The sequence below is a fragment of the Anomaloglossus baeobatrachus genome, chromosome 3, assembly GCF_048569485.1.
Source record: "Anomaloglossus baeobatrachus isolate aAnoBae1 chromosome 3, aAnoBae1.hap1, whole genome shotgun sequence".
NCBI lineage: Eukaryota > Metazoa > Chordata > Amphibia > Anura > Aromobatidae > Anomaloglossus > Anomaloglossus baeobatrachus.
Genome location: NC_134355.1, coordinates 484,169,860 through 484,183,200, shown reverse-complemented (window position 1 = coordinate 484,183,200; position 13,341 = coordinate 484,169,860). Strand labels below are relative to the sequence as shown.

The 13,341-nt window shown below is 45.9% G+C and overlaps 1 protein-coding gene across 1 annotated transcript in view; it reads left to right on the top strand.

Moving 5' to 3' along the window:
- The window catches only part of FNDC3B (fibronectin type III domain containing 3B), a 538,015-nt gene that overhangs the window by 333,992 nt on the left and 190,682 nt on the right, over nt 1–13,341 (top strand). The window contains exon 7 of the mRNA XM_075340617.1: nt 6,548–6,606. Within this exon, the coding sequence (XP_075196732.1) occupies nt 6,548–6,606 (59 nt within the window). The remainder of the gene's footprint in view (nt 1–6,547; nt 6,607–13,341) is intronic.

Here is a 13,341-nt window from a genome sequence, read left to right as displayed (position 1 = left end):
TGCGCACGTCCGAGTGACACGGACGCATCTCTGTTTGCTCCCTGTACGTTTTGTGCTTTTTTCATGTGATGTCGGTCTTTTTTCTTTTTCTGTTTCGTTCTCTCCCTCAGCCCGTCGGTCGGTCTCTATGTCTGTCGGTCGGTCTCTCTGCCTTATCTGTCCCTCTAGCTGTCTGTCGGTCAGTCCCCCCCCCCTCTCTCATATTTACCGTTCCCCGATCTCCGGCGCGGCGCTGCACGGCTGTTATAATAACTCCGGCGGCTTTTACTATTTTGAAAAAGCCGGCCGCCCATTAATCAATCTCGTATTCCCTGCTTTACCCGCCCACCGGCGCCTGTGATTGGTTGCAGTCACACACGCCCACCACGCTGAGTGACAGCTGTCTCCTTGCACCCAATCACAGCAGCCGGTGGGCGTGTCTATACTGTGCAGTGAAATAAATAAATAATTAAAAAAAAACGGCGTGCGGTCCCCCCAATTTTAATACCAGCCAGATAAAACCATACGGCTGAAGGCTGGTATTCTCAGGATGGGGAGCCCCCCACGCTAACAATATCAGTCAGCAGCCGCCCAGAATTGCCGCATACATTATCACTGACTGACCGGCTGCTGTGATTGGGTGCAGTGAGACAGCTGTCACTCAGCGTGGTGGGCGTGTGTGACTGCAACCAATCACAGGTGCCGGTGGGCGGGGAAAGCAGGGAATACGAGATTGTTTAATGAGCGGCCGGCTTTTTCAAATTAGAAAAAGCCGCCGGAACAGTGTGAACGCCGTGCACCGCCGGTGATCGGGGAACGGTGAGTATGAGAGAGGGGGGGACACTTCAGTCACTCGGGGGATTAGCGGTCACCGGTGAATCCTTCACAGGTGACCGCTAATCAGTACACGGCACAAAGACAGAGCCGCGGCATGAGAATGAAGTCGGGTGAAGTTCACCCGAGTTCATTCTCATCCCGCTACTCTGTCTTCCGACATGTAGTAACGACATTTTGCATCACACACGTACATTTCACACGGACAACACACACACGTCAGTTATTTCACTCACGCACACACGGACATTCCACACGCACATACGGCTAGCATACGGGATACACACGCAGGCCACACATACCATAAAAACGGACCTAGAAAACGGACCCGAAAAACGGCCCGTTTTACACAGACGTGGTTTTCACGGATGTGTGGCGGAGGCCTTAGAGTGAGTGGAGGGTCAGTATAGGACTCAAGTCGACGAGGAATGGGGGCGTCAACAAACTTTAGGACGTCGACCCCTGTATGACAGGAAGGGTGAGGATTAGAGGAGATCGATTCCCACCTTTCTTCTCATCACTAATTTTAATATGTGTACTTTGTTTGTGGCATATATGTGAATAAAATGTTTTTTTTGGTAATTTAGTCTCTTTGGTTTATGAATAATTAATTTACCTTGATATCTAATTCGGTTTATGGTTAAACTACATATTGCTAATCCCTGCCTAACCGTCCCTGTATACACTAGCATAGATAGAGATCTTTAGAAAAAGTATTTCTAAAGATCTTTTATCTTATGTTAATGAGCACAGGGACTAGCTGCCCTCTTAGCATGTTAGCAGGCCCACAAGGGTGTACTAACATTCTATTCAATGCAGTGTCATCACGCGTGCCTGTGTTCGCTGTGACCGCGTTTCTGAATGCCGGGCACTTCTGGTTATGCGCAGTATGAAGCCGGGTGTACACGTCGTGGCTTCAGAGAGGTCTAGTGCGCATGACTGAAAGTGCCCAGCATTCAGAAGCGTGGTCACAGCGAACACAGGTACACGTAGTGACACTGCATTGAATAGGATGTTAGTACATCCCTGTGTGCCTGCTAACATGCTAAGAGGGCGCCTAATATCTGTGCTCATTAGCATAAAATAAAAGATCTTTACAAATACTTTTTCTAAAAATCTCTTTATCTATGCTAGTGTATACAGGGACGGTTAGGCAGGGAGTAGCAATATGCACCCAGAACTGCTCGTGGTTCTGGGTGCATATTGCACCTGACAGGTCCCCTTTTAAGTATGTAGCTCTTTTGGAGCACAAAGTGCCTGAATAATTGAGTTGTCCATGAAAGTTTTTCACTTAATTGCTGGCTTAAAAACCTTTGAAAAGTTAACGTGTGGTTGAGCAAAGATTTTGCAACTTTTGGCGTTTTTCATGCCATTTTCAGTGAGCCTCAATAAAGTGGGTGCAGCAAGGCATGACGGGGCGACTCCTGCTAATCAAATTCATGAAGAGTGGTGGAGTTCGCTACACCAGAAAATTTTATTCTAGCAGGGACTGGAGAAACATTTGTGTCAAAGTACACACAAAGGCTCATGTGTCGCTGGATTTATTTAAAGCCATGTACCTCTTTAAGACTCGGGCCCCCTCCGGTCCTAATAGATCTTGGACTTGGTGTTTTTGAAATCCTGACGGTAATTAAAAATGCTGAAAAGACTGAACACAAAAACATAAAGTTGTTATTCAATAGAAACGAGCAAGAGTTGTTCGAGCATATTTTGAGCAATTTTTCAGCTTTTGTTTTTTTTTGTTTTTTTTTTAAGTGAACTTGGTCCAAAGCCTCCAAGTACTTTTTGAACACCTTCCCTAACATTGTGCTCTGTGGTTTTCTTAGTTTCAAATCTGACAATTACCAAATAAGGGTGTAATCTAGCCTAAAGCGAGCTTTACACGCAACGACATCGGTAACGAGATGTCGTTGGGGTCACGGAATTCGTGATGCACATCCGGCCTCGTTAGCGACGTCATTGCGTGTGAAACACATGAACGACCGTTAACAATCAAAAATACTCACCATATCGTTGATCTTTGTCCAGTCGTTGTAATCCCGATTATCGTTGCTGCTGCAGGTACGTTGTTGTTTGTTGTTCCTGCGGCAGCACACATCGCTATGTGTGACACCGCAGGAACGAGGAACATCACCGTACCTGCGGCCGCCCGCAATGAGGAAGGAAGGAGGTGGGCGGGATGTTCGGCCTACTCATCTCTGCCCTTCCGCTTCTATTGAGCGGCCGCTTAGTGACACCGCTGTGATGCCGAACAAACCGCCCCCCTTAGAAAGGAGGCGGTTCGCCGGCAACAGCGGCGTCGCTAAGCAGGTAAGTACGTGTGACTGGTTTGAGCGATGTTGTGCACCACGGGCAGCGATTTTTGCCCGTGACGCACAACAGACGGGGGTGGGTGCTTTCACCAGCAACATTGCTAGCGATGTCGCGGTGTGTAAAGCCCGCTTAACAGGTCCAAGTTCATTGCCTTTTTCAACTTCTTAAAAAAGCAGACTTAATCTCTATTCCATTACAAGAATCAGACAATCTACGGTACTCCAGATATCCTCTAATATTATTTCTATAAAGAATCTATATATATATAATTGCCTTATTCTGTCTGTCTGTCTTTCTGTCTGTCTGTCTCTGTCTGTCTTGCTCCAAAATTGTGTCCTTACGGTGACACAAAACTGATTGGCCGCAGGGCTCGCCATGGCCCCGCCCCCCGCACGGATTGGCTGCTCGCTCAGGCTCCGCCCGCACACTGATTGGCTGGCCGCTCGCCCAGGCTCCGCCCCCCACACGGATTGGCCTCTCGCCCCAGCACCCTGCACGCAATGGCAACTCGGCCACGCCCCGCCCCCCTCACGCAATGCACGCTCGCTCTGGCCCCGCCCCCCGCAAGCATTCCCCGAACCGACACTGAGCCACGACTCCCAGGTGAGTACTGTACCCCCGGGAGCCCACATCAGCGTACGCCGCCAACCCAGCCGACACATACCCTCGCATTGCTGGGGTTGCCGCCGTATGCTGGTGTGGGCTCCCGTGCGAGCGGGGGACGGGATACGCTGGTAACCATGGTAGCATAGTTACCAGCGCATCAAGGTCCTGCAGCGGCGCAACATACACACGCACACACATAACAACACACACACACACACACATCAGATCACACTCACTCTCACACACACATCACATCGCATCCACACACTCACAACATCCTGGGATATCGCTTGCTTCTCGGCGGCGATACTGTGGATTGACCTTTCAGGACCTGCCGGAGGATCACATGGCCAGAAGCATGTGGTATCTCCGGATGTTGTGAGTGTGAGCGCGTATGTGCGATATCGTCAGTGTGTGTGTGAGTGTATGCGATCGGATGTGTGTGAGTGTGTTCTGATGTGTGAGTGTGTGTGTGTGTGTATGCGATCGGATCTGTGAGTGTCGGCAGAGGAGCACGGCGTGCTGGGGGAGGCTGGGAGGAGAGGCTGATCCTGGGGAAGGCTGGGAGGGGGAGGCTGATGCTGGGGGAGGCTGGGAGGAGAGAGGCTGATGCTGGGGGAGGCTGGGAGGGGGAGGCTGATGCTGGGGGAGGCTGGGAGGAGGGAGGCTGGGAGTAGAAAGGCTGATCCTGGGGAAGGCTGGGAGGGGGAGGCTGATGCTGGAGGAGGCTGGGAGGCGGGAGGCTGGGAGGGGGAGGCTGATGTTGGGGGAGGCTGGGAGGCGAGAGGCTGATAATGGGGGAGGCTGGGAGGGGGAGGATGATGCTGGGGGAGGCTGGGAGGGGGAGGCTGATGCTGGGGGAGGCTGGGAGGGGGGAGGCTGAGAGAAGAGAGGCTGATGCTGGGGGAGGCTGAGGCTGGGAGGAGAGAGGCTGATGCTGGGGACAGAGAGGCTGATGCTGGGGACAGAGAGGCTGATGCTGGGAGGAGAGAGGCTGATGCTGGGAGGAGAGAGGCTGATGCTGGGAGGAGAGAGGCTGATGCTGGGAGGAGAGAGGCTGATGGTGGGAGGAGAGAGGCTGATGCTGGGAGGAGAGAGGCTGATGCTGGGAGGAGAGAGGCTGATGCTGGGGACAGAGAGGCTGATGCTGGGAGGAGAGAGGCTGATGCTGGGAGGAGAGAGGCTGATGCTGGGAGGAGAGAGGCTGATGCTGGGGGAGGCTGAGGCTGGGAGGAGAGAGGCTGATGCTGGGAGGAGAGAGGCTGATGCTGGGAGGAGAGAGGCTGATGCTGGGAGGAGAGAGGCTGATGCTGGGAGGAGAGAGGCTGATGCTGGGGGCAGAGAGGCTGATGCTGGTGCAGCATGGGGGATGGAGCACGATGGGGGGGTGCGCAGCATGGGAGATGGAGCACGATGGGGAGTGCGCAGCATGGCGGATGGACCACGATGGGGAGTGCGCAGCATGGCGGATGGACCACGTTTGGGAGTGCGCAGCATGGCGGATGGAGCACGTTTGGGAGTGCGCAGCATGGCGGATGGAGCACGATGGGGGGTGCGCAGCATGGGGGATGGAGCACGATGGGAGGTGCACACCTCCCCGCAACACACAAACACACCACACACACACTGGGAACCACAAACACCGCCCTACACAGACACCCACACACACAGACAACGCTGCACACACACAACACCCAACACACAAACACCGCGGCATACATAAATATACGCACATACCACGCAACACACACACATTGCACAAAACATACCTCCCCCCAAAACACACCACACCCACACAAACCGCGCAACACACAACGCTACAGACACACAGCGCTCCACAAACAACGCAACACACATACAACAACGCTATGACCCCCTGACACACCCAGACAACATCCAGAACATGTACAGCGCCCTACACAAACACTTGGTAACTACAGACAACAGCATCTATATAGATAGATAGTTAGATATATATAGATATAGATAGAGATATATATATATATATATATATATATATATATATATATATATATATATATAATCTCTATAGATATATAGATATATAGATATATAGATATATAGATATATATATATATATATATATATATATATATATATAGATGGATAGATAGATAGCTATAGATATATATAGAGATAGATAGATATAGATATATATAGAGATAGATAGATATAGATATATATAGATAGAGATAGATATAGAGATAGATATATATAGATATATATATAGATATATATAGATATATATATAGATATATATAGATATATATAGATACATATAGATATGTATATATAACAAAAATCATACATTAACTACACAATACATAAATTCTAGAATACCCGATGCGTAGAATCTGGCCACCTTCTAGTATCACTTATAAAAGTTTAAGTTCATTTATTAAATGAGTCATTAATACCTAGTAAATTGACCTTTGTCATGAATATAGAACTAAGTACAAAAAAGACTATATTGACTTCTATGTATTTATTCAGTAAAATTCCATCTTTGGGGTCTCAGAGATGCCAGATTATAAAGTATTCTGGATTATTAGAAAGTATACCAGATTTTAATTTTTTTTTAATCATTTATTTTGAATAAATATTTGCTCAGGTTTTGGTTATGTAGTCTGCATGGAAAGTGATCAATTGTTATTGATATTCAGTGATGGGCTTCCTCTGTGGCAACAATTAATATACTATAATACACAATGTATGCTGGTGTCATATATGAGATTGTTTCAGATCAGATTGTGACGACTTCTGTTAATTGTTCTCTTGTGTGTTTTTATTACAGAATATGAACCCGAAATAAAAAAGAATCAAGAGATTTTATCAGGAATTGAGAAGTTAATGGTGGGTGTTCTAGCTATGTAAATGGCGTATGACTTAAGAGTGTATGTATGTGTGTGTATATATGTTATATATAGTGTGTGTGTGCGTGCGCGCAGACTATAAGATGCTCCTAGGTTTTAGAGACGTAAAATAGCAAAAAATTGAAGCAATCAAAAAATGTGGTCATGACGCACTGTTATGTGGGAGTGATCTGCTGCGGACACTGTTATTGTTATGGGGATAATTGCACCGAATTCTGTGTGAATGTCCCCCATCCTGGGCCCCTTCCAGGTATGTGTCCCCAATCCTGCTGTATATGCCCTCCATCCTGGTATATATGTTCCCCATCCTGGGCCCGTCGTGGTGTATCTGGCCCTTATCCTGGTATATATGTTCCCATCCTGGTATATATGGCCCTCATCCTGTGCCCATCCTGATATATATGATCCCTACCCTGGTCCATCCTGGTTTATATGGCCATCATCCTGGGCCCATTCTGGCATATATGATCCCCATCCTGGTATATATGTTCCCCATCCTTGGTCCATTCTGGTATGTATGTCCCTCACCCTAGTGTATATGATCTTCATCCTCTTATATATGATGTCCATCCTGGTATATATGATCCCCATCCTGCTATATATGCCCCTAATCATGGTATATACCGTATTTTTCGGACTATAAGACGCACCGGACCATAAGACACACCCTGGTTTTAGAGGAGGAAAATAGGAAAATAAAATTTTAAGCAAAAAATGTGGTCAGGACACACTGTTATGGGGTGAGGATCTACTGCTGACACTGTTATGGGGGTAATGTCCCCAAATTCTCTACTAAGGTACCCCATCCTGGTATTGATCCTCCTGCCTTGTATATGATCCCCACCCTTGTATATATGTCCCTCATCCTGGTATAGCCCCCATTACATTATATACCCCCATCCTGCTACATACCCCCATCCTGCTACATACCCCCATCCTGCTATATACCCCCATCCTGCTCATATACCCCCATCCTGCTCATATACCCCCATCCTGCTCATATACACCCACCCTGCTAATATACCCCCATCCTGCTATATGGCCTGTATCCTATGGCACAGAAAAAAATAAACATTTATACTCACCTTTCCTCACTCCCTGCAGCATCGATCATCTTCCTCTCTGTGTCAGCAGCAGCGCCGCTGACCTGTGTGGAGCCGGTCACCGATCCCTGCAGCATTGCAATGTCTCCCTGTCTGCTAGCCGCTGATGTGTGTGGAGAGCGGTGTGCACAGTGATGACGTAATCACTGTGCTCACCGCTCTCTACACAGATCAGCTGGCCTGCAGACAGGAGGACATTGCGATGCTGCAGGGAACGGTGAGTATACCATACTTATTCACTGCCCCCCGCAATGATGATGAACACAGGGGCAGTGAATATGGCCGCACATGATCACTCCAGGCTGTAGTTGCCAGGGGTGATCACGCGGGCCGGCTATTTACTATGTGTGCACCCCCCCCTGCCCATCATCCCACCCACCTGTCAGCGCCGGCTTCAGCGCTGAGAGATGATGGGCGTACATATGAAATGAGCGGGGCCGTGTGGTCACGGCAGGCGCTGCTACAGCCTGCTCGTGCCGCCGATGACCCGCTCCACCGCAGCACCCTCATTCCCCGCAACTCTACATTCAGACTATAAGACGCACCCCCCCCAAAAAAGTGCGTTTTATAGTCCAAAAATACGGTATGTCCTACCTCCTGGTATATATGATGCCTATCATGGACCCACCTCTATGTATATGCCTCTTATCTCACTGCACACATAAAAAAAATAAACAATTCTACTCACCATCACTCTACTCCCCTGGTGCATGGTGTCCCCTTCTGATGCCAGCAACTGACTTAAGAATGTTAGCGGCAAAGCGCATGATGTCAGTGCCATTTTCCCCCAGTTACACGCCAACGTCAGCTGTTGGGATATTCATAGCTCCCCATACCTGGGATTGAGTGTAGGGAGCAGTGAATATTCATTCTTTTTAATAGCAGACACACATGATCGCCCAGCTTCTGCAAGAAGCCAGCAACTGGGTGATCATGTGTGCCTGCTAATAAAGAGAATACATTTTCACTATTCCCCAGGTCCATAATCCCACCCAACTCTCAAAAATCTAAAAAATTAATTGCACTCACCATCTGTAAAACACATATTTATTCAGAGTACATTAAAAATCTGGGCAGAACTGCATGGCAAGGACGCAGGGCACACATACATCAGTCATTTTGCGTGCTCCACATGCTTCTAGAGGTCTCAGATGGAGGGCAGTGCTATTCGGGGACTTCCCTGTATAACTGTGCAAGCAGAGATATCTTTCAATCACTGAGTAGTATCACCCACTGGACTCATACATACAAATATCATTGATCTCAATGAATAAGATACAAGTTATCCTGAATCTTTTGCAACAAACACACGGGAGGAAGATAAGATAGACTAGATAGATAAGATAGACTAGACTGACTATTTTTTTTTCCAAGTTTTCCTACCCACAGAGAATGGAGAGCTCTAATTTTTATCGTATGTACACTTCAACTGTGACAGACAGACTAAAAAAAATACAGAAAATCACATTGTATCATTTTTAAATAGTTAATTTGCATTTTATTGCATGAAATAAGTATTTGATACAATAGAAAAACTGAATATTTGGTACAGAAACCTTTTGTTTGCAATTAGATGTCAGACATTTCCTGTAGTTTATCACCAAGTTTGCACACACTGCAGCAGGGATTTTGGCCCAATCCCCCATACAGATCTTCTCCAGAACTTTCAGGTTTCGGGGCTTTCGCTGGGTAACATTGAGTTTCCCCTCCCACCAAAGGTTTTCTATTGGGTTAGGCCACTCAAGTACCTTGAAATGCTTCTTACGAAGTCACTCCTTAGTTTCCCTGGCTGTGTGTTTTGGATCATTTTCATGCTGGAAAACCCAGCCTTTGCCCATAGTCAACCCATCTTTAATGCTTTTACTGAGGGAAGGAGGTTGTTGGCCAAAATATCTCGATATATAACCCCATTCATCCTCCCTTCAATATGGTCCACTCATCCTGTTCCTTTTGCAGAAAAGCACCCCCAAACTATGATATATCCACCCCCATGCTTCACGGTTGAGACAATGTTCTTGGGGTTGAACTTCTCTTTCTTTCTACAAACATGGTGAGGTGAGTTGATGCCAAAAAGTTCTATTTCGGTCTCATCTGACCACATAACCTTCTCCAATGCCTCCTCTGGATTATCCAGATGCTCATTGGCGAACTTCAAACTGAACTGGTCATGTGCTTGCGTGAGTAGAGGGACCTTGCGTGCCCTGCAGGATTTTCATTCATGTAGTGTTTTACTAATCGTAATCTTTGAGACTGTGGTCTCAGCTCTCTTCAGGTCATTCACCAGGTCCTCCTATGTAGTTCTGGTCTGATTCCTGATCTTTCTCAGATTCTTCCTTACCCTACAAGGCAAGATCTTTCATGAAGCCCCAAACCGAGTAAGATTGACAGTCATCTTTTGTTTCTTGCATTATCTAATAATTGCGCCAACAGTTTTTGCTTCCTCACCAAGCTGCTTGCCTATTGTCCTGTAGCCCATCCCAGGTTTGTGCAGGTCTACAATTTTGACAACTCTTTGGTCTTGGCCATGGTGGAGAAGTTGGAGTGTGATTAAGTGTGTGCACCTGTGTTTTTTAAACAGGTAATCAATTAAAACAGGTGCAATTAATACATATACTGAGGGCAGAGAATGACTGCTTGTTAAAGAAAAAAATAACAGTTCTGTGAGTCAGAATTCTTGCTGGTTGGTAGGTGATTAAATACTTTTTTTTTTATGCAACAAAATGAATCATTTAAAAACATACAATGTGATATTCTGGATTTTTTTTATTCTCTCTGTCGCAGTTGAAGTGTACCTACAATAAAAATTACAGACCTCTCCATTCTTTTTAGATGCAAAAACTTGCATGTTTTCACGATTTCCTTCATATTGCATAGGAAAAGGAATGATCGCCTGTGTACATGATGGAATTATGGAATAATGAAATCCTGAAAACATGCACTGTTGGTGGCTCTTGATGATTGGCGTTGGGGGAATACTGCTGTAAAATATAGTGTCCAAAAGTTCCATGTAAATTAACCGTACTCACGTCTGACATTGCTACTGCTTGAACACCACTGTCCTATTGCCCCCTAAAAGTGTCTGTTTACAAATTGTCTGCTTTGATAATGGTATATACCAGTGTTTCCGAAAGGGTACGGTTCCACTTGAGTATGGCTCGGGCAAGTCTCGTATTGGTATAACTCGGCACAGCCGCACACTCTCCGACAGCAGCGGGTCAGCAGCTGAGGCGCTGGTGTCTGGAGAATGTCAGGCCGTGTCGGGTGATACCGATGCGAGACTCACACGAGTCATGCGCAAGTGGAACCGTACCCAAACTCCAATCCTCACAACCCCCAACAGGTCATGTCGTCAGGATTTCCTTAACATTGAACAAGTGATGGAATCATTGTCAAGGCATCACCTTTGCAATACTAAGGAAATCCTGAAAACCCGACCTGTTGGTGTCCTTGAGGACTGGCGTTTTGGAAACACTGGACTATGCCAGCATGTAAGTACATGAGATGTACATACGGACTCTGTCCAGACTGACCAGTGAGAGGTTTCAGTGATCATGGTTCTAGCATGTCATTACTGCTGCAATGGAAACCAGGCAAAACGAGGACTCAGTTTACCGGGTAGTGCAGGAGCAGCAGAGGATGAAACCGGATGAGTACCGTATTGGTTTAGTTATTTATCATATTAGAAGCTCAGGAAAGCACTTTAAAAAGAAATTGAAAGTGAGATGTACAGTATTTGTCGTTTACTCATATTCTGCACGTTTTTTGATAAACAGTAAGATAGTTACAACAAGTCGGATTTGGATTTCACGCTGTGCAATGACACTTTTTGGTTTGTTTTTTGTTCTTTTATGAACTTATGACTCTTATTACCCCGAGGCATTTATAACTGCGGTGGGCTAAGCTGATTGTAAAAGTAAATGGGACATAATTGGGGAGATATGTTGAGTTTTGCTTTGTACGTAAACAAGACGTCAAAGCAATTAAATCTTTCAGCAATCCTTTGTTTACTTTCATCTTTCCTATTGAGAAGCGGCCCTGTGTTTACTGCTCCTCTTATTAAACATCATCTGTATTTTCTCTATATAAATAATTCATGCCTCTATAATCACTTTATTAATGGACCTAAGATGACTTTTGAAGTGCGCACCTCCTCTCCAGATTGAACCTGATTGTTGTTCGTGGGGATTATTTTACCTCGCATGTTTTCCTATTGCACTTCGCCAAATATGTAGGACATTATATTTGCTTCAGCATGAATCCACGTGGCTTTTCTGTTTCATGTGAAGATTAACCATATGCGTTGTCATTACTTGCTTTATGCTTTGTGCACAATATTCTAATCTCCTCTCCATGGAGGAAATAAAGGCATTAAACCAAAGGCTGGTTAACAGAACAGATAAATGCATGTGCTGCTACTTTTCGGCATGCAAAAATCTTTGAAAAATTAAATGCTAACTACCCCTTTGGTATTTAAAATGGAGGCTTTATAATAGAAATTGTTACCAAATGTATAAGTAATATAAACTAACATCAATGTGTACTTTAAAATAGACACCCATACAGTGGCAGATATAGCTTTGATGCAACCTGTGCAGCTGCACATAGGCCCAAGAGTTAAAGGGGCCACTTATATCTCCAAAGCAGAGGAATTGTGCATTATCATGAGCTCTTGGACTCCCATATATTGTTCTTGCACAAGAACCCTTTTCTGTCTGTGTCCGCCCCTATATTTTTCTTGCCCTGGGGGCCTTTTCGGTCTGTCTTCACCCCTATATTGTTCTGGCACAGGATCTCTCTTCTATCTGTGTCCGCCCCTATATTGTTCTGCCACAGGAGCTCTTTTCTGTCTGTGTTCGCTCCTATATTGTTCTCGCACTAGAGATGTTTTCTGTCTTGTGTTCGCCCCTATATTATTCTGGCTCAGGAGCCCATTTCTGTCTGTGTCCGCCCCTATATTGTTCTTGCACTGAGGACGTTTTCTGTCTGTGTCCGCCCCTATATTGTTCTTGCACTGGGGACGTTTTCTGGCTATGTCCGCCCCTATATTGTTCTTGCAGGAGCCCTTTTCTGTCTGTGTTCACCCATATATTGTTCTTGCACTGGGGACCTTTTCTGTCTGTGTTCAGCCCTGCGCTGACAATAATTATCTTGCAAATGGATGGGTAATTGATTAATTTTACCCAAAACTGATAGGTACCAGAGCTAAAAGCCCACAACAGTTATGAACATAATTTTATGGCACCGAATTATTTTACCCAAGTATAACTGTTACAATAATAAAAAAAAAAAGATATGCATGTACTGATGCCCATTATGTTGGTATCTTTACTTCATTATGATGTTCGAATGTACGGTATGTTGCACATGACGTGTCTAACTACACAGTATTGGGCTTAATAAGCACCCCCATAAACTGTCCGAATAACCTTTTCATGCATTTGCATAGATGCTATACAGTGACACTATCATACCCTACAATACCTTATTGTGCTTAAAGCTCCACTCCAGCGTTTTTGGGTTTTTTTTTCAGAGCTGGAGTGGCACTTTAAGGCCAGAGTCACATGCATGTGAATCACACGAGGATCGAAATGCACCACCCGGCACAGCCTTGC